Below are 25,644 nucleotides of genomic sequence, written 5' to 3'. Positions count from 1 at the left end.
TTTCTCCAATAACCCGACCTTCAACTGATTTTTTCAGTCACATGTTTTATAACCATTCCAAAAATGAATTGGTTCCTTGATTTTCTCAGTGCTTGCAGATCACCGCTTCCATTGTGCAGATATAAAGTTAAGGTTCACCCAAACCAAGCTGGTTTAAGATTATGATGTTATTGAAGCTCACATTGTGGATGTTCAAGACAGTTGCGGAGATGGTGGTTTGGGATGTATTTACCTCTGCTGTACAGTTTTTTAAAGCATTCTTTTCATTCAGTGTTGTTAGCAGTGACGGAGCTGTGTCAGTGGTAGCGATGGCTTAATAGAAAACATGCCCAAAGCCTACAAGTCTGCAGCAGTGACTTGGGGCTGGTTTTAGTGGAGGTTGATTCAACTTGAGATAAAAATCCAGTTGGTCTTTGGTTTTTATGTCAGCCGAGATGAGGCTACCCTAGCGGCCTGCCTCCATTCTCTAATACACATTATGTGTTAAATCTCTGTCTTCAATGGGTTGTGTTGGGTTTCCCCCCAAACAGATGCAGTGAAGTTTGTGGAAAAATGTACCCTGAGACTAGCTTAATGAACACTCTTACCCAACCCAACTTAAAACTAGAACCTTGTGCTCCCCTGACTCCCACTTGTAGTTCCCACTCTTATGCCTGGTGTTGGTACAAGTGCCTGACTATTTCCAGGAGGAAGCAGTTGGACAGACGTGCCTTTGGGTTGGTAGAGTTGCACCGGTCACTTGCCAATGCGGAAGCAGGTACTGACAGAAGCTGTGCCTCCTTATGCCTGGTGTTGGTACAAGTGCCTGACTATTTCCAGGAGGAAGCAGTTGGACAGACGTGCTTTCGGGTTGGTAGAGTTGCACCGGTCACGCCGGTGCGGAAGCATGCACAGACAGAAGCGTGTACTGACAGAAACTGTGCCTCTGTAAATTGCTGGTGTCCCATTTCAAAACACTTGAGTGTAGACAAAGTGTTCAGGGTACCTAGATTTTCTTATTTAATTGGTGACATTGTGCATTATTTCATTCTACAAAAGACTCAGTAAATCGCTTGTGTTCTATGAATGACTTGAGCCCATAAAACGCAGGAGAGCGGTGCAGTTAAATCACAGTGTTTGAAATGGTGGTATTAAGAAATGAGGGGAATATGCAGAATTGCCATTTTGTTGGCCACATCTTCCTTGACAGTGTACATGACGACTTCTCAGTGTAGAACGTGTTAATTCCAGCATCCCTGCTTTCAGCATTGCATAAACAGAGTCGAAAGGTAAGGGGGCAGAGCTCCACTAGTGTTATCTGCCAGGCTACAAAACCAGCTTGGGGCTCGGAGAGCAGATTTACAGCTGAATTAACAGCATTGGTCTAGACTGGATTTAAATTTGTTTGTGGGTGTATCCACAGACCCTAACCACTGTTCAAATGAGCTGGAAAAAGACAGATTTTGATTTCAAGTGGTACAGCTTGAGATGTCACGAGTTTTCAGCAGCGCCCTGAAGTAGGAGTCTCTGAGTGTGGGGCGAGAATGCCTATTTGGATGTCAGTTAAGCGTGGTGACTAGCAGGTCAGGAGGGACTGTTAAGACACGCAGCCAAGAAGCTGGGTAGCGTCGCTGCTGCACGCGCTGAACACTTACTGCATCGGGCTCGCAGCTTCCCTGTGAGTAACAGTGTCTGCAGGTTTGACTTAAACGGCTGTAAGTGATGGCAGATCCACTGTCCGCGGTTTAATAGTTCAGGTGGTCGTTCTCCTCACTGCTGCGGGGGTGTAATTTTTGCATCCTTAGATCCCAATAACTGCATCTCAGTTGGAAAAATCGTTTTTTTCCTGCTAGATTTGGAAATGCCTGCCATCTGACATCCCTTCTCTGTGTAGACATGCACCAGACCCCAGGGAATTACATTCTGATTTTTGAGGACGGTGCAATTGTTTCACAGTTCAGGGCAAGTCAGTTGACGTCATTTATGTCTGCTGTCATATGATGCCTGGGTCAAGGCATAGGAATCAAAGACAGAAAAATATTTTTGAAGTTGGAATCTGAATAGGTTGTTTTGAGTTATTTGATGAGAAATGTAATAACCTTTTTGATGTTTATTGTGCTTTCCTGCAGGGCAGCAAAGGACACTACAGATACCACTGGCAGAGCCACAATGTCAAGCACAGTGGAGTGGATGATATGGTCCTTCTTTCCAAGATCACAGAGGATTCCATAGTGGAGAACCTAAAGAAACGATACATGGATGATTATATTTTTGTATCCTTTATAGTGTTGTTTTTAGTGGGGCCCTGTGGACTCGCTGATCTGATGTGAAAGTAATTACATGTGTGTATGTACTTAAGCAGATAACTCAAAGGAGTTGAGCTCTTTGTGTTCACCTGAGATTACACAGAAGGGTTTGTGAACTGAGCTAATTATGATGGTTGAAATTAAGATCTGAAAAAATATTTTAAGGTAATCTCTTTGATATTTGGAATTGTCCTTGTCATTGTTGAAGCCTGTAGCTCCATTTATTTATATATCTGCGTGACCCCTGAAGCTGCTGCAGTAATGCTGCTTCTAAGAGCAAGATTTAATAGGTTTGAGGTGTGCATATGTCTCGATACCATCTTGTCCTCAATACCTCCCAAACTCAAATGCCTTCAAAATCTCATTTCTTCTGTGACATAAACCCTTTCCCAACTTACCCTGGAATTGTTAATACTGTGAATTGTGGGCTCGTGGAGACAAGTGAACATGGGAACATCTGTAAATCTGCACTGTTCACACTTACTGTTACTGAAAACCTGGAAGATTTAAGTACCTGAACATAAAACCTAACAAGAAAAACAGATTTCAGCACCAAGGGTTTACTGGGTTGTTTTTTTTTTTCTTTTAATTTCATGTGAAAGGGATTCCTTGAGGTAAGAATAGTCACTATTGCATTTTTAGCTTTCACCATGTAACATGAACTGCAGTAAACTGCAGTTTGGTAAACACTTGTCAATACGATTATGTACTGGAAAGTGATGCTCTTTCTTCTGCTGTAGTCAGGTTTTAGTTCTTCCTGGTTGTATCTGGGGGATCGTTTCCTTGAGGAGTTTTTCAGCAGGAAGGCAAGGAGGCCTCTCCTGGCTGTTTCCACATATGCAGGTGGTTATGAGCAAAGTAGCAGCTCAGTGTAGCAAGGACCGATAGAGGAAAACGAATGTTGCAGTTGTGCTGACATTTCCATCCCAAACCACAGCCGTTTTTAATGGGTTTGCACATTGGTTCGAATCCTGCCTTCAATGAAATACCACACCATTTTGCATTTGCCTGACAGAAACGTGATGAAGCTGCACAGTGTTTGTCAAACTGTAGTACTGGGGCAAACTGGAGCGCTCTTCCTGTTGATAACAGGAGTGCTTGTGTCCCGGTGGAATGCTGCATCTTCCATGCAGTACACTCAGAGTCTTCAGTGCTGAAAAATGGCCTACTGCTTTTTTCTTACAAAAAGAATTGAGATTAACACAGAGATGGTCTTTTATTGAAGCGGGAATAAGCATGTTTGCCAAGGGGACTCGTGGTCATATGAAGGATCAGAGGCTTCTTTTAAAGCATTATAATCCCTTTGTGTCGGGAGAAAAGACTCCTTTTGCAGTTCTGCGAAGGCTTTTCATTCTACAATGAAGATGGTCTCTTGAATCTTTCAGTTGTCTGTACGCCCACCCATGAATGAACATTTCTCTGTGCTGCGCTGCATAGAGATTACCGAATCATCCCAGAAAATGCTGGCATTGTTTACCAACAGAAAACTGTTGCTTGGGATGTTTGTACTGACGCAATGAATGCTTAATTTATTATATTTGAGACCCAGATGTTGTCACTTTTCTTGGAATCAAATATAAAGATGTATGAAGAAAGCATTGCAGATTCACAGGGCAGAAAGGATGTTCCCTGAGTTCCCTTCTGCTCTAACCAGGTAACGTTTTGCGCTGTGGCACCACAGTAATAGATAATAGGATAATCCAGCGGGATGGATGTGTTAATTTTCCTACTTTTGTACGGACAGCAGAGACAGTAGGTTTGCCTGTGCACAATTTCAGAGTGTTAAATGAAACCTGCAGCACAGCACGGTGGGCTGATTGCCATGGGTACTCCCAGCTCAGTGGACCCACCCTGCCTGTAAAGTAGCACCATTGCTCCATACATGTACTGCAATTCTAATTCCAGAGGTTTCGGAAATATTCTGTAAATGTAGGTACGTGTTAGCTGAATGCAGAGCGGTGAAATGTTAACATTCAAAATATTGCAAAAAAGCTTTCTGAGACAAATAATAGCTTGAAACGGAGTGTGTGCTCTTAGGGCAGCCTGCAGGGTAAGGCTCCTAGGGTCCATCAGTAGTTACACTCGTAACGCCACATACCTGATTCCCTTCGCTCCCCCACTAGAACATGCAGCTGAGTAACTGTCCAGTTTGGCGCAGTAGTGGCTGTCTCCATCCGACTGTGCCTGCTCAGCGCTGTCTCCGAGATCAGGATGTGTCACTGTGCTGTATTCTGCAAAGGTCAAAACAGTCTTTTCTAAGATTTTCTGCTGACAATGTGACCTCCTCAGTTACAAAGGAGTAAACCAGTTGGAATATACCATTTCCTTTGTGTGTTTTTATTCAAGGTGTGTTGTGTTTGGGCCTCTGATACATGTTTCTATACTTAGCTGGTCCTAAAATAAATATTTTGATGATGTGAAAGTATCCCATTGAATGCTATGTTTATATTCTTGTAAGCCTGCTAATTTCATTCTTATTAACTGTTGTTGTCAGCTTCATGGTTTTCCACTATTATTTGAAGCTGTGCTGTATTATTTAGTAGATGGAAAAGTTACTTGGCAGTCACTGGTGGTAAGACAATACTTAATGAAACTGCAGTTACCTTAACTTCTTTTGAATACAGACATACATCGGCTCTGTGTTAATCTCTGTGAATCCTTTCAAGCAAATGCCGTATTTTGGGGAAAAGGAGATTGAAATGTACCAAGGAGCAGTAAGTAAAGCTGTCTAAAATGTACCGCAGTATTCAGGGGGAAGTAAATATTATCCTACGCGGTTAAACTCTTGGAAGCATTAGTTTCTGGGTTTCGGTAGCACTGCACTAGCCTGGGAGAGCTTGGCTGATACCCGTTAACATATATTGAGTCTTCAGATTGAATTCCCTGGAACATAGGGTTAGTATTTCAAGAAAATACTTGTACTGATTAACTCTGATCCATGTCAGGTTTCTCTGCTTGACACATCCCTCCTCCTGCAAGGGCAGTTTTTAAACTATTGTGTGCTTAAAGTGCAGTGCACGATATGAAATGGCCATCAGTGGATCTGGAGACACTGACTTGAGAACTCTCAGACTGGACAAGAAAAATTAAAACATTGAAATGCCACTTTTGAAAACACAGCCTGAACAGTGTGACAGCGCAAGGACATCAGGGACTTTAAAATTCAATTTCCCGCTGTGCTGGAGTTGGGCATGTCCATAGGTTGGGGAAACCATTCGGTTTGAGTGGATGCAGTGGATGAAAATGCAACCGATAGCAGCAGGCCCTGCGCAGGGGTTTAGGTAGTTTATTGTTAGCATATGACCACTGGTGGAATAGGCCTGTATTATGTGAGTTTCTCTTGGACAAGTATTGTATTTCAAGCACAGACCACTTTTAGAACAGGGTGTTTTAGACAGTTCAGAAGAAAATTATGGATGAGAAGAAAGATCAGAAACAAAACCCAGAGACTTTGGTTTGTTTTTATTAAATGAACAAAAAAAATTCCTGGGCAAAATTCAGTGTAAAGTGGGATTCAGAATTGTTTTTCCAGGAAAATAATTCTTCCAGTTTAAATAAAAGCTTATATTACGCTTTCTGCATTGTTTAATGCTTTGTTGAAAAACGGTTCTTGATTTCCCCTCCTAGGCGCAGTACGAAAACCCACCACATATTTATGCTCTTGCAGACAGCATGTACAGAAACATGATTATCGACAGAGAAAATCAGTGTGTCATTATTAGGTAAGAAAAATATCAGTTAAAAAAAAATGTTTTATCATTTTCTTTTGCTGTTTTAACTTCAAGAAGCAGAGGGGTTTTTTTATTACAACAGTAAAAATCTGTGCACATGACCACTGAACGTTTTGGGGGTTTTTGGAAAGCTGAGTACCTTCTGGCCCTCCCTTTTGTTTTCCAGTGAAATTCTGATGATAGCTTAACCACAGGAAGTCTCTTTCTCACGTAGCCAGCCCCGTGCCCCATACCAAATCTGCAGGAGTTTGGGTTTAACAACTCTAGCAGTCACCGATACTGTTAAATCCAACGTTCTCACGTCGACTGCATTTACCATACTCTGGTTTTAGTGCTGTTTCTTTTTCTTTTTCCCTGTTAAAAATAAATGTGCTTTTGTTCCTTTTGGGGTTTTGCTTGGATTCAGTTGAGAGATAAAAGGAGGAGAGAGAGAGACTGGAAAATTAATTTTGTCTTCACTATTAATCTATTTTAATTATTAGGCTGAGGGAATGCACTGCAGAATTATTACTGAACTTTATTAATGACAGACATTGCTTCAGTCACAGCCAGGGAGTTTGGGGTCCAGAGGTATGCTTTGTTCTCATCCGTGGGTTTATAGATAGTGTATGATGAAAGGAATTGTGCAGAGGGCAAGAGAGGCAGGATGCTGGAGCTGGTACAGGGTACCTTCTTACACAGAAAACTGCAGAGGGTCACTGCAGCGCTCCTGGAGCTGCACTTGACCTGCGGCAGTGGTCTCCAGTGGGGGCCATGCATCACAGGGCGTGCGCAGTGAGATCCACTGGGATTGCGGGAAGGAAATACTAGACCTTCCGTAGTGGATGTGTGAAATAGACCTACACTGGGAGTGTGTGCTGAGGCTCTCTGTAATGGTGTGTGTGATGAAAAGTGTTGGTAGACCACTGGCCTGTGAGACTTTCCTAACAACTAAGCGAAAGAAAGGATTAAAAAAAAAAATAATTTGAAGGGAAACTGTCATTATTTTATTAATAACAGTGTTTCTTAAGCTTTCTATCATTTCTCTGTGGCACTTGCTGGGAGGCAGCACTGTGGACTCAACTGCAGTTAAATGTAACAAAAGAGGGATCTCAAGACTGGATGTTTTCTTTGCCCAGGGCCTCTCTCTGGGGGTGTCGCTGGGGTGGCTGTGTGCCCCGCAACATCCCTGCCCACCGGGACAGGATGCCGGTAGTGCTCAGATGCCCTGTAGCTCCATGCACTCAGTCCCGTGGGCTGGAACTTGCCAGGAAATGGAGGATGGTTGCTGATGTTTAAGCTGAAATGCCCTTGTACCAGCCACTTGCTAATTTAATGTTGTCGCAGGAGTACTGTGAAGAAGTGGGCTTAGTATGTGGGCCCTACTCGTGGGGGTGCTCCACGTGTGAGCGTTCCTGCACCCTACTGAATGATCCCGTGTGAAAATAAAGTTCATATTAATGCATCTTGCTGGTGAGCTGCCATGAAAGCTTGTGAGGAGGAATAATTGATGGAAAGTTCTAGTCACTGCTTTATTTCCTTGAGTCCATGCCTGGGCGTCATCCAGGCAGAGCTTTCCTGGGTGAGGTGTTCCAGTGGAAAAGTGTGCAGGTGTGTCCCTGCCAGTATCAGCAAAGTGTACATTGCTATGTGGAAACGTAGGAAGGTCAAGCAGGCGTTCAGTTTGCTCCACTGAGCTGTACCTCTCCAAGGGCCTCCCTCTTCCTGGGCCCTGGCTACAGCATGGTGCCATGGGAAGCAGGATGCCCAGAGCTCGTATGCCTGTCTCTCGTATGTCCGAGTTGTCCCCTTAGCTCAGTCTTCCTCTTTGGAAAACTGATGCCTCTTGCCAAGCTGATGTTACTAGTCCCATTTAGTAAATTCAGACCTGTTAGGAATGGGTAAAATTGGGATTTATTTTTGAACAAAGTAACATCCTAGAGCCTGGGATGTTTCACACGAAGCCAAATTTATAGTGAAAACCTTTAAACTTTGGTGAACGATGATTACAAAACATTTTGAGATCCATTGCTAATGCCCCAAAGTGCAACAATGCAGAGGGTCACACTTTCAGAGAGCCGGCACGCAGACTTACAGGTTTAAGTTCACGTGAGAATTCTTGTGCTTGAATGATGGATGACGTGCTCTTTGGAGTGTCTGCGTTTCGTATGTGCAGGGTGAGTTTTCTCTGTGTGCGCACAGCCTATTCAAAATCTGCTGGAGTTAATTGAAATCCACTGCAGAGCTGAAACAAGCAGCAGCATGTTTGCCAGGGACATTTCAGAGAGTTCTTCCTTTCTACACATTCAGTTTTCCTATGGTCCTTAAAACAAATACTGTGAAAGCTTCGGACTAGACTTGCAGATCGTTTTCATGATGGTATTTGATTTTTTGGGGCAGTTAGAAATTATTTTTATGAAATGCAGTAATTCAGCCATTCACAATATTGATTTTGCTTGGTTGACATTTTAATCCTTTCAACCACATTTCATTTAATTCGTCCTATGTTTTCTGATTTTAATGTCATTGCTGTTTCTAATGACTGGAGCTGGCTTCACAGTGAAGTGTCTTGAGGTTTGGAATTTGGTTACATTTTATTTCATGGACCAGAAGGCACTGCAGCTGCTGGCAGACTGGAAGCTCCTCAAGATGCTGTGGCTCGTGAGCGAGGTGAATATTCCAGGTAGACCTACCACACCATCCGTTTCACTCCAGGGCTGCCAAGGACTATATCATTTCTGCCCCTAAACCGGTGGTTCTCAAAAAATTGAGCTATCGTCGTGCTTGTCTCTCTTCAGTTCCTTAGAAGTCTTCCAAACCTAAGCAGTTTCAGATGAACCTCTTTGCATTTTGGTGAACCATGGCTTTTGCCATACAAATTTTCCCTGTGGAAAACGAGTGACGATAACCATGTGGTTATTGTGAGGTGCCTGTTTGCTTCCCTGCAACTAGTCTGAATGTTCAGTGACTTCACTGGGAATACCTGGTGGAGCAAAACAAGCTAGTACAGACACAAACCCTGGTTTTTCCTTATTTCCCCCCCCGCCCAAGATGGCAGATTTGCCCCCTAAAGAAAGGTTTGCAAAGAAAGAACATAAGAAATAAGGTGCAGACTGAACCGATTCACACTCGGATCAAAAGGCTACGTCTGGCTTGTGGTGCAGACGCAGTCTCAGGAATGGAGGCACCAGGATGATGGGCAAGGCCTTGGAGCACGCCTGTGTCCTCCTACAGCATGTGGTTTAGGCACCTGTGGCATCTGCTGCTGGACCTCGGGTGGCACACGTGTTCCTAGAGACTAGACACTGATTTGCAGGCAGGTGGAGGAGGGTCCCTGCAGTGTCCTGCTGTACTCAGGACCCTCTCTGTGTGTGAGGATCACACACCTTTTGCCAGGACATTTAATTCCAGAATTGCAAATAATGTATTTAGACACTGGTAGAAACAGCTCATTCTCTTCAAAAAGTCGGTGAATGGATCAGGAAAGCAGATCCAAAAGAAAACATGGTTCTCTAAAAGGCTGAATAGACAGCAACCAAAAATAATATTTGAAGTGATAATACGAATTTACAAAGTGTTACCAAACAACCTTTCCAGGGCCAGGGAAGCCTGTTTCATTAGTGGAATAATCCCAGCGCATATGCCTTAAGGAGGTGACATGCACGCGTGGCTAATGAGAGCTGAGGAGCCATGAGCTGTTCTGCATGGCTGTGAGAGTGCGCACAGTGAGGTTATCCAGGGGCTGGGTTCTGGCTGGGCTGAGTGCAGGTGCGGAGTGTGTGCTTAGGTGGGAGGAGGGAGCAGCAGCTGCCCCCTTCCTCCCCTGTTCTGTGTGCACCGGGCAGGAGGACAAAGGGAGTTTGCTCTCATGAGTAAGGCAGTTAGGCTGGAGTTGGATTTCTCATGAAGTCTGTGTTTTACCGAGGCATGGTATTTAATTTAAGCCTCTGTTGGAGGAAGCTCCAAAGTGTCTGCTACAGCAGACTGTTCCCATTCCTTCCTTGCTTGGAGCGGGGCCCTTCTGAACTACCAACTTGTCCAAGCAAGATTTTCATTACAGAGGATTGGCTGTTGTGGCTTTCAGTGCCTTGTGGACTATCATTGTCCTTTAATGAAGAGAGTGGAGGTTATGATTAGGTTTTTTCTATTATGTAGCAATAGATGTGTTTCCTCAGAGTGTTCTTAAGGTTTTACCTTTCCATAAAGTTGAGGACTTTATTATTTACTTTCTGTCTGTGATCTCTGCCCTGAGATGTTGCAGTTGCTTTAAAGCAGTTTTTCAGTCCTTGTTTGTGATTTTAGTTAACATTTTACATCCATGTGTCGACGTTTGGGTACAGCAAAGCTCATGTATGGTGCCTGCATACCTAAAAGGGGAATACATCTTAAATACTACAAGCATGTGTCGATCATTTGCCACCCCAACTGTTCGTAGCGAACAACACGTCTGTCTCAAGTCTAAGCTCAAAATTTAATACGATTTCTAGTCAGCTTCTGTGTCTCCACTTCCCAGAAGACTCAGATGACTGCTCCTTCTAAAATGTCTGTACAGACTCTAACTGGGAATATGGCTGAACTGTAATGAGGAAGTGGTTAGAAACACAAGTCTAACACAGTAAGAAAAGTTAGGTAAAAGCTCTGATTCAGAAGGGAAAACATTTCACTGAATTGATGCTGCTGAGGTTTCTCTGAATGTAGTTAGAGAAAGTGAATTTTTAATGGAAACAAACCAAGAGGTTTATCCAAACACATTGAGTGTTTTGCATGTGCAGTATTCTTCACTGGCAGATCCAGGAGTCCTTAGAAATATTTGTTCCTACGATTTCTGTGTTGTCCCGGTGATGCCGAGAGGTATGACTTGCATTGTCCTACAGCCAGGGATACTATATGAAACGTCAGGCAGAAAACTAATTTTAGAGAGAAGGGTGAGGATATGTATTGAAACTTGCTTCCCTGCTCTAATCACCACTTATACTTCTTTTGGGAAGGAATGAGCAAATACTTTTCCCTCTGCATTGTTCTCCTTTCAGCTGAGTGTTAATTGACTTTGCTGAAGAAAATGTCACTTGCCTGAAGTAGTGAATAGCGCTAGAAGAAGCAGTATGTCTTTCAAAGCGTTACCTTTTTGTGTTAGTGATTGAGACTGTGTAATGTTTTTATTTTTAGTCAGGAAAGTCTCTGAGAAAATTGTCGGCACCACAGCCCACTTACTTCAAACCATTATAGTCATTTTTTCAACCTTTAAAAACCTCTGTACTTCCAGCATACGTGAAACTGCCAAGCTAGGAAATGATTCTTGCATCATCTTAAAATAGTTTTAATAGCAGCACAGCAGTAAGAGACATGTAAAAAAGCTTCTGTATGAGAATCATTTGGCAGGAATTCCAGACTTCCCCAGTTGCAGCTGACCACCTGGGTTTTACTGGGGGCAAGATACCCTCCCACCAGATAAAGTTACTTCAGTTCATTAATAATGCATCACCCTCTTTTATTCTAGTTCAATTGGAACAATTTACTGGCCTCTGATCAATAAAAGCATAAAACTGAGAAAAGCTTACCCATGCAGAAATCTAAAGCAAGCTCAGAAGGCAGTCTTTTGGCCACATTGATGTAATATAAAGAACCACTTCTATCGAAACAGTAAAATGGAACTATATTCCTCCAGGTCCATTTCCATGGCAGGCACTATGGAATGAGAAATACGAGCCACACTTAATTTGAACATAGAGGAGAAGGATAATTTCTGCACGACAGAAAATCTTACAGAAATGTGTTACATTTCTACTGCCTGATAAATCATACCTGATCAGATTAAGTCAGTGTTTTGCCGTGGATCCTCCTCTGTATTCAGTTGAAACCTGCATATATAAACTCGAGTGTGATTCGGCTTAGATTGGTTTGTCTGTCTTATATTGCCACAGGATGAGCAAATTTACTGCGAGCAAATTTTGAAGAAATGTTATTTTAGTGGATTTGACCTTCTGTTTGCTGATTTGAACTTCCAAATACAGTTTGCCATCCAGCAGTCTGTCCATGGGAACGTAGTAAATACCAAAAATACAGGCTTTCTTCTTGATGCTTAGGAAAAGATGACTGAATAATAAAAATCGAGGTCCACAGAGACGAGATGATGAAGAAGTATTTTTCACCTTTTCAAGTTTCCTGTTTGACCTGTAAAACTGCAGTCAGGAGAAGACAAAAGCATTGAAAACATTTCTGGGGGTGGGGGGAAGCTTTTCGGTTTGGAAGCTTTAAAGATGTAAAATGATATTTGGCAGCTTGGGGAGCTTTTTCAGAATGAAACCTTTGGAAATGTCTTCATTACTCATGCAGATAAGGAGCTATGAGTTGACATTCTCTGCAAGTCCTTTCCCTGTGCAGGACAAGCTGATGTTTCTCTGGCAAACACAGCTCAAATTTGTGTAGGAGAAGATGTGCATTTGATCCATATCCAAGAACAAGTAGGCGCAGGATAGAAGAGTCAACAACATTCACTGAAATTACTCAGGAGTTTAAAGATAGCACAGATTTTCACACAGGAAAAAAAAACCATTCAGATATCTTTATGACATTGAACCAGTGTCTCTGTGTTGTTGTTTTGTGTTAGTATAGTTGGCCAGGTCAAGGTGAATTCCTTAAGGTCAAAGCTGACTTTCACCAAGACTTACGTAAGTCTGGAGGAATTCTGTTGAAACGAAGGTCGCCTGAAGGTATGAAACAAAGTGTGAGGTTGGATGGCCTGGCACCCCGATCTTCTTTCCCTCTTACTCATCGCGAGAAGGCAAATCTACCGGTCGCTGTTGTAAACATTCTACGCCACTAAAGTGAAATACTCTAACGGAAGGAAGGAATTGTGAAAGCTAGTATGGAATATTAAGACTTCTTGTACCCTGTGTCAAGAGGCATAGGAACAGGAAGGTAGTTCTTCCGTCATTCAGGATGTGATTAATAATGTCTCATTATTTCGTTCAGGAACACCAGAAACAAAGACGCCTGAAGTCGGTATCTGGCATTCAAAGCTTGGATTTTCAAATGAGTTTGTGTGCTAAGATCTGAAATCCCACTAAATTTAGATGGGAATTGAGTTCTTACCACACTTTTTTGATCATCCTGGTTTGAGCATATTGATTTCTACATTTACATGGTTTTCTGACTTTGAAGTCCCATAGAGATTCTGGTGTCCATGCAAGGTGATATATTCAAAGTTATTTCTTCACAAATACATCCAAGTAACCATGCTACAATATTGTATCCCAGCCAATGTACCCAGTGCAAATACGGTGTGTGTTTATTATTATTTATTGTTAAGGTACCTTCTCCTGCTTGAAATGGATAAACCTTCAGTTACTCCAGTCTAGAGTTATTTAAAAACTAACAGGTACGTTTTTGTGGTCTTTTTTTTCCCTAGTGGGGAAAGCGGTGCTGGAAAGACTGTAGCTGCTAAATATATCATGAGTTACATCTCCAAAATTTCAGGAGGTGGCCCTAAAGTACAGGTGAGTTGATATAGAGTAATACTAAAGCAAAAGCGTAGTCTAAAGAGTTATTTCAGAGGTAGAATGACAGCGGTCCCTCTTGGCAGACCCTGGCAGCCAAGAGGCACTCTGCCGAAGAAGCTGGTGGGTGAGCAGCTAGAAATTAGTGCAAGCCCTCAGCAGCAGAGACAACTGGGCAGTGAGCTGCGTGCTGGCAGCTTGCTGGGCTGCCAGTGTGATGGGAGCTGTATGAGGAAAATTCACAGGCACTGAATAATCTCTGCTACAAGTTTTATAGCCCTCGTGCTGAATTATGTCTACAAGCATTGTTGTTCTTTTAGTTAAGGGATAAAAGGTTCTTTTCATTAACAACCAGTCTCCTTTTAGGAGGTGTGTGGGGTTTTTCCTCCTGTGTTGGCATTCTACTGAAAACCAAACTAGCTTTTGGGGCTCTTACTGCTTCCATTAAATGTCTGATTTGTATGCATACCTCAGGGAGCCAACAGCAGGAGCATCACCTCGTTTTCTGAGGTGATCTGTCAAAGTGAGAGTAGCTGAAAGAACAAATAGTTGCTGTTGTTAATAACTATACCATCAGTCTATCTATTGAAAACTATTAACTAGAGCTCATTGAATGAATTAGCTGTAAAAATTCCTTTAATGGCATTACAGTGTCATTCCTTGGCTGACAGGCAGCAGTAGGCAGGTATTAGCTGCTTTTACCTTTCCGAGTGCTTACTGTTGCGTTTCTTTGCTGTATCGCAGTCTCTGATGTTGAGTCTGTTCTTTCCGGTTAGTTTTGCACAGCAGTCATACTGGGAACATTGCAGAGAATAATTCTGTAACCAAGAGAAATGATCCAGAGAAAGTATGCAATGTGCTATTTTTGGAATAAACATATTTTGAGTAAATATTTTATTTAAAAGATTCCAGCTCTTTGTAGAAAATCAAAAAATATTTTGCGTGATTGCAGAGTACCAGTAGTGAAGTTGGTTGAGCATTTCTTTTGCAATACAATTCAATCTTCTCTTCACAACTCAGCATGTGTTGGGCTTGTTCCAAAGCTAATACCTTGTCCATACTTCCAGCTCCAAGGGTCAGGTAGAGGCAGCAGTAGCAGAATTCATTGCTTTACAGCTAGATAGCAGCATCACTGCTCCTGAAGCAGGTTGCTGAAGTATTTGCAGATTCCTAAATTCCATGCTGCTCTGACTTCATTGGTTGTGGTTCCAGACCCCCAGAAGATTTAAGTGCTTATGTGTAAGAAGGGAATTGTTTAAAATCGAGATGATGGGGGGGGAACCCAGACTAAATTATTGGCTGTGTTTCTTGACAGAACAGTGAACAGAAAGACCGGTTTTTAGCCTAGGCATTTTGTTCAATTTTGAAAGATTTTCTTCGAAAACTAGGATCTAGAAGCTCTGGGGGAAAAAAAAGAGGATTTCTTGCAGATGCAGGCTTTCTTGCTTTTTTAGTATATAATTTAGATGTCACAGTTTTCTAGAAAATCTGTAAGAACTTTAAAAATGGCTATTTCTGAATCTATTTCTCTTGTTTCCTAAAATTTTAGCATGTTAAAGATATTATTCTACAGTCCAACCCTTTACTGGAAGCCTTTGGGAATGCAAAAACTGTACGGAACAACAACTCCAGCAGATTTGTAAGTCCCTATACCTTTGAGATTACTTTATTCTTCCAGCTTCTGTGCTGTTACAGAGACGGTATTCAGGAGTATAATGTGAATTGCCTAGAAGCGACGTAAATCTAAATAAAGTAGAAACTTCTAAAACATGAAGTATGTATTGTGAGGCCTCTCCCTTATTCTGTATAGGTTGTGTGTTTGGTTCTCTTACAATATGTACTGGTCACAGTTTATTTTTAAAACATTCAGTCTGCAAGAAAATGACTTACCAGCAACAAACTGGCCAGTTTTCCAGCTCAGAAAAATATCTCTAGTGGTATATTTTTAAGAAAAAAAAAGGATAGCTTTTTAAAAGTATGATGAAACCATCCTTAGAGTTGTTTGGTGGGGAATGCCTTTACTGATACGTACAGAAAGCAGGCAGGAATTCTTTGCAGTCTGTCATTGTAGACCACCCGAGATGATGCTACGAGATAACTGTTCACTAGGTAACGTGCTGCAGGTTCCGTTTTTAAAAGTTACACATAGGCCTTAAAAATTTGAGATTTGTTCCCCAGCCAACATGAGTGTTAATGCAATTAATGTCGTCCTGAAAGAAAAAGATGATTGCTTCACCTTGCTTCCAAGCAGAAGGCTATGTTTGCCTTTGGTCATAAATCTGCTAAATTTACTTCCCGTATAGGTGAGCCTTGTGTTTTCCCTTATGCTAAGGAAAAGAGGCCACTGACTTCCTCTACAGTTGCAGTAACACGTGATGTATTATCCCAGTTCTAGCGCTGTGTCAATGCAGAAAGAAAAATACAGGGTAGTCCAGGAATCTAAGCTTAGGTTGTACCTTAAGGCTGTGTCACTGCATTATGAAGATTAAATATCCTAGTAACCTTCCTCGTGATGTGGCACACGTGCATGATTTCACATGTGTATCTACTAACCATTCAACAGCTTTAATTTATTTATCGCAGGGGAAATACTTTGAAATCCAGTTTAGCCCAGGTGGAGAACCGGATGGAGGGAAAATCTCCAACTTCCTACTGGAAAAATCTCGAGTTGTAATGAGGAATCCTGGAGAGAGGAGCTTTCACATTTTTTACCAGGTCAGAAGTGTATAGGTCCTTTCCAAGTCATTTAAAATAATTCGGACCAGTGTTTCCTTTTGATTGCCAAGGCATTCTCAGCACAGTGAGATTGCTGAACGCATACTCGAGGTGGTAAGCTGGGGATCACTGGGAAACTGGATAGCATGTTAAGACGTAGACCCACCTAGCTGCCTTTCAGCTCCAGAGCAAAGGTACTTCAGTATTTCAAAGGACTTGCTTGAAAATTCACTGTGAACTCCCACATGGAAAAATCCAGTAGAATATAGTAGAAAATGAGAACTTTCTAGCAGATTTCTTTTTAAACTGGCCTATATATATTTATACCTTCTGCTCTGGAATTCCGTAGCACAGCTGTGAAAGGGAGATTTGGTTCTCAGTTGAGTTTCTAGGACATTTGGGATAATATCGATTTGCTGAATCCTTCAAGCATCCCTGCTTTTTATTGTCCAAAAGGCTTTTCTGGCCTTCACTAGTCCTCGATTTGAGTTCCTTAACTGCTGAAGTGCTGTTAATCAAGCTGTACAAAACTAGAGTAAAGACAGTGCCTTGTAAGTGACTGTAAGCAGCTTCACATCAAGTGCCATTGCCAGGGTGGAATGCTGAGTTGGAGCTGGGATTGCTCCAGGAGCTGTGCGTTCTGCTCTGCCGAGGTATGTGAACAATTTGCACTGTCCTGCTGACTTTCCTCTGTGGCTTGGGCAGGCCTTTTGACACAGGAGTTAAGACTGTGGGGTTTGACTATTCTCTTCTGAGGTTAGGTTGTTCATTCCTTCCTGTTGCAGCCATATCTGTGCATGACTGCCTGGACTTCACATGGATCTGAGGAGCCTCTCCTCTGCCATCAGAGAGAGAACAGGAACGTTCAACTACCCTGCTGTTTTTTCTTGGCCCTGCTGGCCTAACCAACAGAGGGGTGTGACTTGGGACATGCTGTAAATCAGCGTAATACCAGAGCAGTTCAGAACTGGCTTAGCATATGCCATAATGGCATAAAGGATACCTGGCCTCACAATGATTCACAAAATGCTTTCTTACTATGTTCCTTCAATCCTGCCTACTTCTCAGTAGAAATGGAACACACATTGCTCCTGAGGATTTAGTTAATACACTGCAGATTGGAAAACCTGTTTTGACTCATGTTTATGGGGTAAAGATGATGGAAGGCATTCAAGACAGGCACAGTTTTTGCCTTTTTTTTAGATGTGGAAGTTAGAACTAAACCATTTATGGGAATGGGGATGAGAATCTGGTCTTCTGGGCTAAACAGTTAACCAAACATGGGAAGGATGCATGCCTGGCACAGCACTAGCCATCTCTCTCCCAGAAATTACAGGCTCAGCCACCTGTTTCTACCTGGCTCGTCTCTGCTGAAGATCATTGTACAATACCTGATCTGGGCGCTTCTGTTCTGCAGCTAATTGAGGGGGCGTCCTCGGAACAAAAGAGCAGCCTTGGCATTACCAGTATGGACTACTATTACTATCTGAGTCTCTCTGGGTCCTACAAAGTCGATGACATCAATGACAAATCGGATTTCCAAGAAACACTGGTGAGTTCTTTTACTCTGATTTGCATAGTGGTGGATGTGTATTCATTTCACTGTCCATTTGTAGCAAAGACATCGATGTATTAGTGTGGGAATGAGAAATTAACATAGATTAGTGTGGGAATGAGAAGTTAATGTAGATGGAACTTTAATCATATTTTACCCTGAGGAAGAATTATGTTACCCTGAAGAGGTCCTGTGTTGCAGCTTAACAATTCTGAGAAGATAGTTTTTATAGAAAGGCATTTTGGTTTTTGTTGTTCTTTTTCAGAAGGGTGTGAATTTAATGAAGTTGAACTGAGTGCAGATAATCTGCAGTATGAAAAAAGTGAAAATGCAAACACAATGAGGAAATTCCATTAGAAGAAGATATAAGAGGGTGCTGAGTTTTAGCTGAATTCTTAGTGGTGACTGATGTTGCATGACTACTAAAAGCAGTGCAACTGAGAGGCTGGAGAAAGGAACTCAGGGATCTTTATCCAGTGCTGTTGCCAATTTGTTGTGTGACCCTTATGCTGGTCGTATCAACTGGCTGGTCTCCTGTTATTAGAAATTTACTAGTTAAAATAAGCATATTAACACATCATCTTATTTACACATGTAAAGGCCTAAAAAAATGGTTGCTGTTGTAGTCTAGCTAATAGGGTGTTCTAGAAGTCGAGAAGACATTCTGTAAGTTACCCTGTACTCTAGACTCCAAACCCCAGGGTTGGTGTGGATTATTTCCTAGTAGGTGACGGAAATTCACAGCCTAGGCCAGACAGACTGCACTGCTCTATAGAGTCATGAAGGACAGCTTCGCAGTTCTCAGTCTCAGTGGCTAAGACTGTGCAGAAGGAATAAAGTCATAATCTCCTGAGTTCATTATTTTGCATTTTGCAGTGAAACTATTTATTTTCGGTGTGACACTCAAGAGCAGGTGCTTGGGTTTTAGTGACTTTTATTTTCCTGGCATTTATTTTGCTAACACGTCTTCTAAATGGTGTAGATGCTTTGGTATTTAATTAACAAAATACAAAAATGCTGAAGTAGGACATCTGGTATCTTTTGAAACTCCAGTACAGGCTGTAATGAAATTTGGTTGCATTAGGTTTTTGAGCTAATTTGAAAAACTAAATCTTTTAAGAGGACCTCTATGACAAGAAGCATGAAACAGATTCTTTGACTGGTTCAAATTGTTTTTTTCTTTTTCTTCCCAGCATGCAATGAGTGTGATTGGGATCTTTGCAGAGGAACAGGCGTTGGTGCTGCAGATAGTGGCAGGAATACTGCATTTGGGAAATATCAGCTTCAAAGAAGTTGGCAACTACGCGGGAGTGGAGAGCGAGGAGTGTGAGTACCTCTGGAAGCTGTTACAGAATTAACGATGGTCTGAAACCCAGATGGCATAGGCTGAACTGCAATCTTGAGCTGTTTGTTTGAACCAGGGCATTTCTTATTGTGTGGGGCTGCTAATTTAGATTTTCTTCCAAAACTAGCAGTATTGAGGCTCCTGTTTTGTCTTCTACAGAGCCACTGACTTAGTAGGAGTACGGTTTTGCATTTTGAATTTAAGAAATCCTTTTCTAGCCTTTGAGTATGAAAAAATAGACATCTAATAGCCAGATGAGAGATATAGGTGTTGCATCAAAAAGTAACAAACTGAAAAAACACAGGTTGAGAATAAGTTGGTAAATTTGAGTGTTTCTCTGATGAGCCATGTAACACCATATTTCTCTTGCTCACTGGGATATAAATACACAAGTTGTGTATGAATAATACATTGAAAAAAATAGCAGATAGAATGAACATAGAACTTAGGCAGAAACATACTGCATTTTAAAGAAGCCAGAGAAGAAATAGCAATGTCTGGTACAATTTCTACATTACGAAGTTGAAAGTTGGGTTGATTTCCCATTCCATTAATCCTCCTCCCAGTTTACTGTTTGTCCTACCCAACTAAATAGTAAAGCGTTCATATCTGGGTAGCCATGGAAGATAAACCACAATGAAAGACCACTGGTGAAGTCATGCTTTGCCTAAGTCTGAAATAATAAAAAGTTTAAGAATTTGGTCAATAGTGTTCTTGTTAGTATGTAGCCAGTTTCAGAAAAACATGCAAAGGCCATTCTTCAAGACACCAAATACTCTAGTCTCTGAGTCAGAATGGAATCTATACAGACCGCTCTTGACATTTAGACAAACACTTCTTCAAAACTGCCAACGAGCACTGTTGCAGTGCTTGATTATATGAATAGGTGAGAAAAATACTCTGATTATTTATTCTAAATCTCTGTGCTGGCCTTGGCTGGGATAGAGGTAATTTTCTCCGTAGTAGCTGGTCTGGGGCTGTGGCTGGGATTTGTGCTGACAGGAGTGTTACTAACACAGGGATGTTTTCATTGCTGCTGAGCAGTGCTGACACAGAGTCAAGGCCTTTGCTACCTCTCACCTCCCTGCACCCCACCAGTGAGTGGGCTGGGGTGCACAAGGAGTCGGGACGGGACACAGCTGGGACAGCTGACCAAAGGGATATTCCAGACCATATGGCGTCATGCCCAGCATATAATTCTGGGGGAAGGAGGAGGAAGAGGGGGACATTCAGAGTGGTGGTGTTTGAATTCCTTAGGGTTGAACCACAGCAATCTTCTGTGTTGCAAATCATGCCAAATACTGTTTGTTCCCTCTAGATGCAGAACACAAACCATCCCTCTGTGCGCTTGCATTGTATTGAAAGATTTGTTGTATACTTACTCAAAAATGATGAAGTGAAGCTAGTGTTTTTCAGTGTTTCTTCACAGATTGTATTTAAAGCTATTCCACAGAATGATATTGCTCTGAGGGTCATTTTTTCAATTACATGCATATCCTGCTTTATAGTAATTTCTATATGGTAACTCTACGGTCCCTAACTAGGGAAAACCATCAGGCATCTTAAGAATGTGGAGTTATCAAGTCATGTCTAGCTGTTCTTCCTTTACAGTAAATCATTAGCACTGTGAAGGAAGAGTTAGAGGTGTGCATGGTGGTTCTTACCATTATACTAGCTTCATAAATTCTTACACTAGTACTAGTTAAATACTTATTCTGGCATCTTTACAGTATGTGTGAGTGTATTTGGTCGACAATTACCTACGTTCTTTTCCATTTTAAAGCACATGATGTTTGACTTTTCATGTGCTCTTCAACCTCAGTTCTTGTGAGTTACCGGAGATGTTGCCATGACTCAACTTTGGTTAGCCGTGTGGTTCCTAGTACTCTAGGGTAAATTGAATTGGCTTGCTGGTGGTAATAAATCAGATTTCAGAAAGCTGGTGGTTATATATATGCAGTTTTAAAAATAGTTTTGGATTAATGTACTGAAGGGTTTAGCAAAATCATGCTGTGATATTACGGATCTGTAAAGCACGAGTGGCTGCTGCCTCAGTGAGTGATTATTTTACATCCTCCTCACACCAGTAAAGTAGGTCTGAAAGCAAAGGAACATGGGGGATACACTGTTAGAGGATTATGTGATTTAGCAGTGGTGCAAAAGCAGCAACAAGAGCCGCCCTTGGGAGCTGTTTCCATATGCTTTCAAGCCGTGTCTCTCTTTCCATTCCTTAAGGTGCATGACACCTGCAGCTAACATCTGCACCGTGTGCTGAGAATGCAAAGCATTCTAGACTTGTGGCTACTTGTTGCACAGATGTATTTTTCTGCTTTACTTTTAAACAAGGGAACCTAGGATTCGCAAAGTACTTCCAGAGTAAGGGATTAAAAAACCAAAACCAAATAGGTGGCAAGGTAATTGGAAACTTTTTGCAATATCCTAAATTAGAAGAAGAAAAGGAAAGAATGTTAGGAAGCAGATAGCATATTCTTTAATAGATTTTAAACATGTCATATTTCTACAAAGAATTTTCAGTGGTGTCAGTTTTATTTAATGTGTATTTAATTTATTTCTGTCTCCTCCAAGTGTGATTTGTGTGAACCACATAGTTCAAAACTATGACCTAAGACAGCTTACATGTTTGAAGAACTGAAGGTACAGAAATAGCTCATTATTTTACTTCAAGGTGGTTTATCTTAATTGAAATCCATATAAGTAAAGAGTTGCAAATGTCCTTGGGGAGCTTTGGGAAATTTTAAAGACATAAATCCCTCCTCTTTTAATCTGCATGCTCCGTGAGGTTTATTACTGCTGATTGTTATTAGAGATACAGCTAATATTTTTTTTCTTTCCTTCTCCATGGGTTTAGTCTGTAAATCATAATCCAGCAACCCTGATCTTTCTTGCAGTTTTGGCTTTCCCTGCTTTTCTCCTTGGAATTAACCAGGACCGCCTAAAGGAAAAACTAACCAGCAGACAGATGGACAGCAAGTGGGGAGGCAAATCAGAGTCCATTAATGTAACACTAAATGTGGAACAAGCCTGCTACACCAGGGATGCACTGGCCAAGGCCCTTCATTCCCGTGTGTTTGATTACTTGGTGGATGTAAGTTGGACTTGCTTGATTCTGCTGAAGTATCAAAACAAGTACAAGTACACTAGGAGTGTCCCTTGCAGTGCTTGTCTTTCACCCAGTGTGTTTCTTTGCCTAAAGCTTAGCAGCAGCACTGAACAGCGGGGTGCGAGCATGACTGCAGGTGTCAAAGACAAGGCAGTCATTATATGACGAATGCGACACTTTTCTTGGAGTATATGAGCTGTGGTTTCAGTGCTAGGTTTGCTCAGTCTCCTGCCACAGCTGTCCTATATTATATTCTGGTATCTCATTCCTGTCAGCATGCATGGTTCTCAGAGTCTTCCCTTCTCTTATGTAGTTGAGCATTTTCAGATGAGCAGAATTAGTGGGTTGTGGTCCCCTGCTCTCTTACTCCACTCAGAGCCCCTTCAGCATCTCCATGTTGTGGAATTTGAGCAAATGATGCGATGCCATTCCCCATGCTGAAGTACTCTCTTGTTCAGAATGAGACCCTGGGCTGGATTGGTGGGGTAGAAAACCTTACCTTTGCCACAGGTGAAGCAGAAGTCTCCTCCGTGGTGGCACTGCTGGTGTCTCAGAAGTCCCCCTCATCATGACAACTCTAATTCCCACTGTGAGCTTGTACCAGCACTGACACTGCAAAGTAAGGGAATACAGAAATAGGTGAAAGATTCATGGTACCATCTGCAAAATGCATCAGATATCAGACTCAAAGCTGTTCTTTTGCAGTTGTCTCATTTTTTTAACTGAGCCAGTTACACTGAAGGGGAAAGATTTTTTACAAAGAAGAGATCCAAAAGCTCACTAACCCGGCAAACAGGATATCATACTCTTAATTTCCGAGCTGTTAGTAACACTTTATTAAAAAGTGGAAGTTAAATACCCTACCACATATATTTGTAGTACATTCAAATATGTTCTTTTTGAAGAAACCCAGTATTTTTATATAAAGATTTAAGGATAGTGATCTATCTTATAAAGATCTAAATGACATTTTGTTTTACATTTTGTTTCTGTTTTATTAGTCTATTAATAAGGCTATGGAGAAGGACCACGAAGAATATAACATTGGTGTCCTTGATATTTATGGCTTTGAAATATTCCAGGTAAGGCAATGCAATACTCAGTGTGTGAGCTGAGCTGACCTGGGAGGGTTTTTATTTAGAGGGGAAAAAATCCAAACCAGAAAAAAACCCACAAATCCTGTGGCCAGAATAAAAGCAAAAAAAATCCCAACCCAGCTTCCTGGACATTGAGTTCTCACTAGTAATGTCTCACTTAATAACCACAAAGTACTGAAGAAACTTCAAAGAAACTAGGTCATTGATCTTAAAAGAAAGATCTGAGATTACACAGAATGTCTATAAAGTCATCAACTCATCCATCATTGACAGTGTTTCTTTGAAGCTTATTGCCAGCATAAAGCCTTAGAATTATTGTATATTGAGCATGAGACTAATTTTTAAATTGTTTTCCTTTCTATAGAAAAATGGGTTTGAACAGTTCTGCATCAACTTCGTTAATGAGAAACTGCAGCAGATTTTTATTGAACTGACACTGAAGGCAGAACAGGTAACCAGACATGTATTGGTTTTGAATTCATAAACGAGCTATTGCTTTTTCAGTTAGTGGGAAGACTGAGGTTTCATCTGCTAACAGTAAAGTTTGCCTTGTTAAGCAGGACAAAAACCCCTAAAAGCCTTTGTCATTGGCTATCCCTAAAACCACATCAGCTACAGGCGTTTATTCTCTAGTATAGTGGTAGCGAAGCGAGTGGGTCATACGCTGTACTGATGCAGTCATATGACTGCCCAGACTTGCTGCATATTCTGACTCACTGGCAGAAATGGAAAACTGCAGCCTGGTTCCACCCCTGTGCTTTCCTTGGACATGACACACTGTTAAATGGGAATGCTTTCCTTAATCTCCTCCACACCCTTTTTTATTGTGTCTTATACAGATATAAAAAATGAATTACACAGACAAATGCAACAATACTTCTGAAAGTATTGGACGTTCTCTGCTCAGTCTCACTGGGAAATCTCACTTGGCATGAATGTGAGCTGGTGCCTGGGCGGGCGGGCAGAATGCAGCTGAGGCAGAGGCATTGTGTGCAGGGTGAGCTCAGGCCTGGCACCGGCTTTAGGCCAATGTTTTCAAGAATGCACATACACAATTGCCCTTGTATAAAAGTAACCCATCATTGCGGTTGAGCACACAAATGACCTGCTAAGTGTCTAGCTGAAGGCGAATGCAGGCAACTGGGTGGGTCAATTGAATCAGATGTTAGTGTGAAATTTTTCCCCAATCCCTTTCTAGATGTCTTTATGGTAACAGTAACCACGTACAGAAATAAAAAGTAGAGCTATGTCTCCGTTTCATGTGCATTTCTAAATGTGTTGTTTTGGGGGTGTGATCCTTGATATGCCTGTCACAATTCTAATTTTTAAAATAGATGAGGAATGGATGCTTAGGTGCACTGTCAGGATACTGTAAAAGTCACTTTGTTACTATTTTGGAAGCCTCTGGCAATAAATGCACTGATGAAGTATTCCTGCTCTTCAAGGGCTATGAATGACAAAAGACTGTGTGGGGAGAACAGAGAAGGATCTCTTAGGCGGTAGAGAGCTGGATTTAACTACCAATTAGGGTCGTTTCTCCCACCTCCCCCCAGTCACACTTTTGACAAGTCTTTCTGAAGTAGTGCAGGATTTGTGTATGTGTAGTGCATTGTAAACCTAGTGCTGCATTCCCGGTGGGAAGGGATATCCGCTATCCACGTTTCTTTCTACTTAACATGCAGGATTTGTGTATGTGTAGTGCATTGTAACCCTAGTGCTGCATGCCCGGTGGGAAGGGATATCCGCTATCCGCATGTTTCTTTTTACTTAACAGGAAGAATATGTGCAAGAAGGAATTAGATGGACACCAATAGAATACTTCAACAACAAAATAGTATGTGACCTTATAGAGAACAAAGTGGTAAGTATTTAGAACAAACAGATGGGAAAAACAACAAGATTTTTCTCTCAAATATTTGGGCAACTGCTTTGCTGTCGAGAAATGTTCATAGGAAAAATGCAAATACTGTTGTTGGGTTACTGAGTCATACTAAGCCTATATATAAATCTTACATAAGGTGTCTTATAAGAGCTCTAAGATATATGTCATCTAAGATATATGTTATCTAAGATATTGACCAAAACAAGAACCATAAGATAGTATGATTGATGTGTGACTAAAAAATATAACTGTGAAAATGAAAATTTTACCCAGCTCATTTTATCATGAACTTCATGACACCGAGCTGTGTGCTGCGGTCGACATGCTGGAAGGAAGGGATGTCATCCAGAGGGACCTAGACAGGCTCTCCAGCCTCTCCAGGTGGGCCTGTGCTAACCACATGGAGTTAAGCCAGGCCAAGTGCAAGATGCTGCACAT

The 25,644-nt window shown here is 41.6% G+C and overlaps 1 protein-coding gene across 1 annotated transcript; it reads left to right on the top strand.

Annotated features, from left to right (window-relative positions):
* Positions 1-1,875: 1,875 nt before the first annotated feature.
* LOC104512913 (unconventional myosin-Ie) lies at positions 1,876-25,185 on the top strand (the record flags this gene model as incomplete). Its single annotated transcript, XM_010156093.1, has 13 exons — positions 1,876-1,941; positions 2,109-2,252; positions 4,910-4,999; positions 5,913-6,007; positions 13,404-13,491; positions 15,041-15,130; positions 16,075-16,206; positions 17,624-17,758; positions 18,955-19,087; positions 22,016-22,212; positions 23,229-23,309; positions 23,689-23,775; positions 25,099-25,185. Coding segments are annotated over exons 1-13 (1,425 nt in total), but the record flags the coding sequence as incomplete, so codon positions are not given.
* Positions 25,186-25,644: the final 459 nt, after the last annotated feature.

Source organism: Eurypyga helias, unplaced genomic scaffold, assembly GCF_000690775.1.
Source record: "Eurypyga helias isolate BGI_N326 unplaced genomic scaffold, ASM69077v1 scaffold7297, whole genome shotgun sequence".
Taxonomy (NCBI): Eukaryota; Metazoa; Chordata; class Aves; order Eurypygiformes; family Eurypygidae; genus Eurypyga; species Eurypyga helias.
This window is presented reverse-complemented; position numbering and strand designations above follow the sequence as displayed.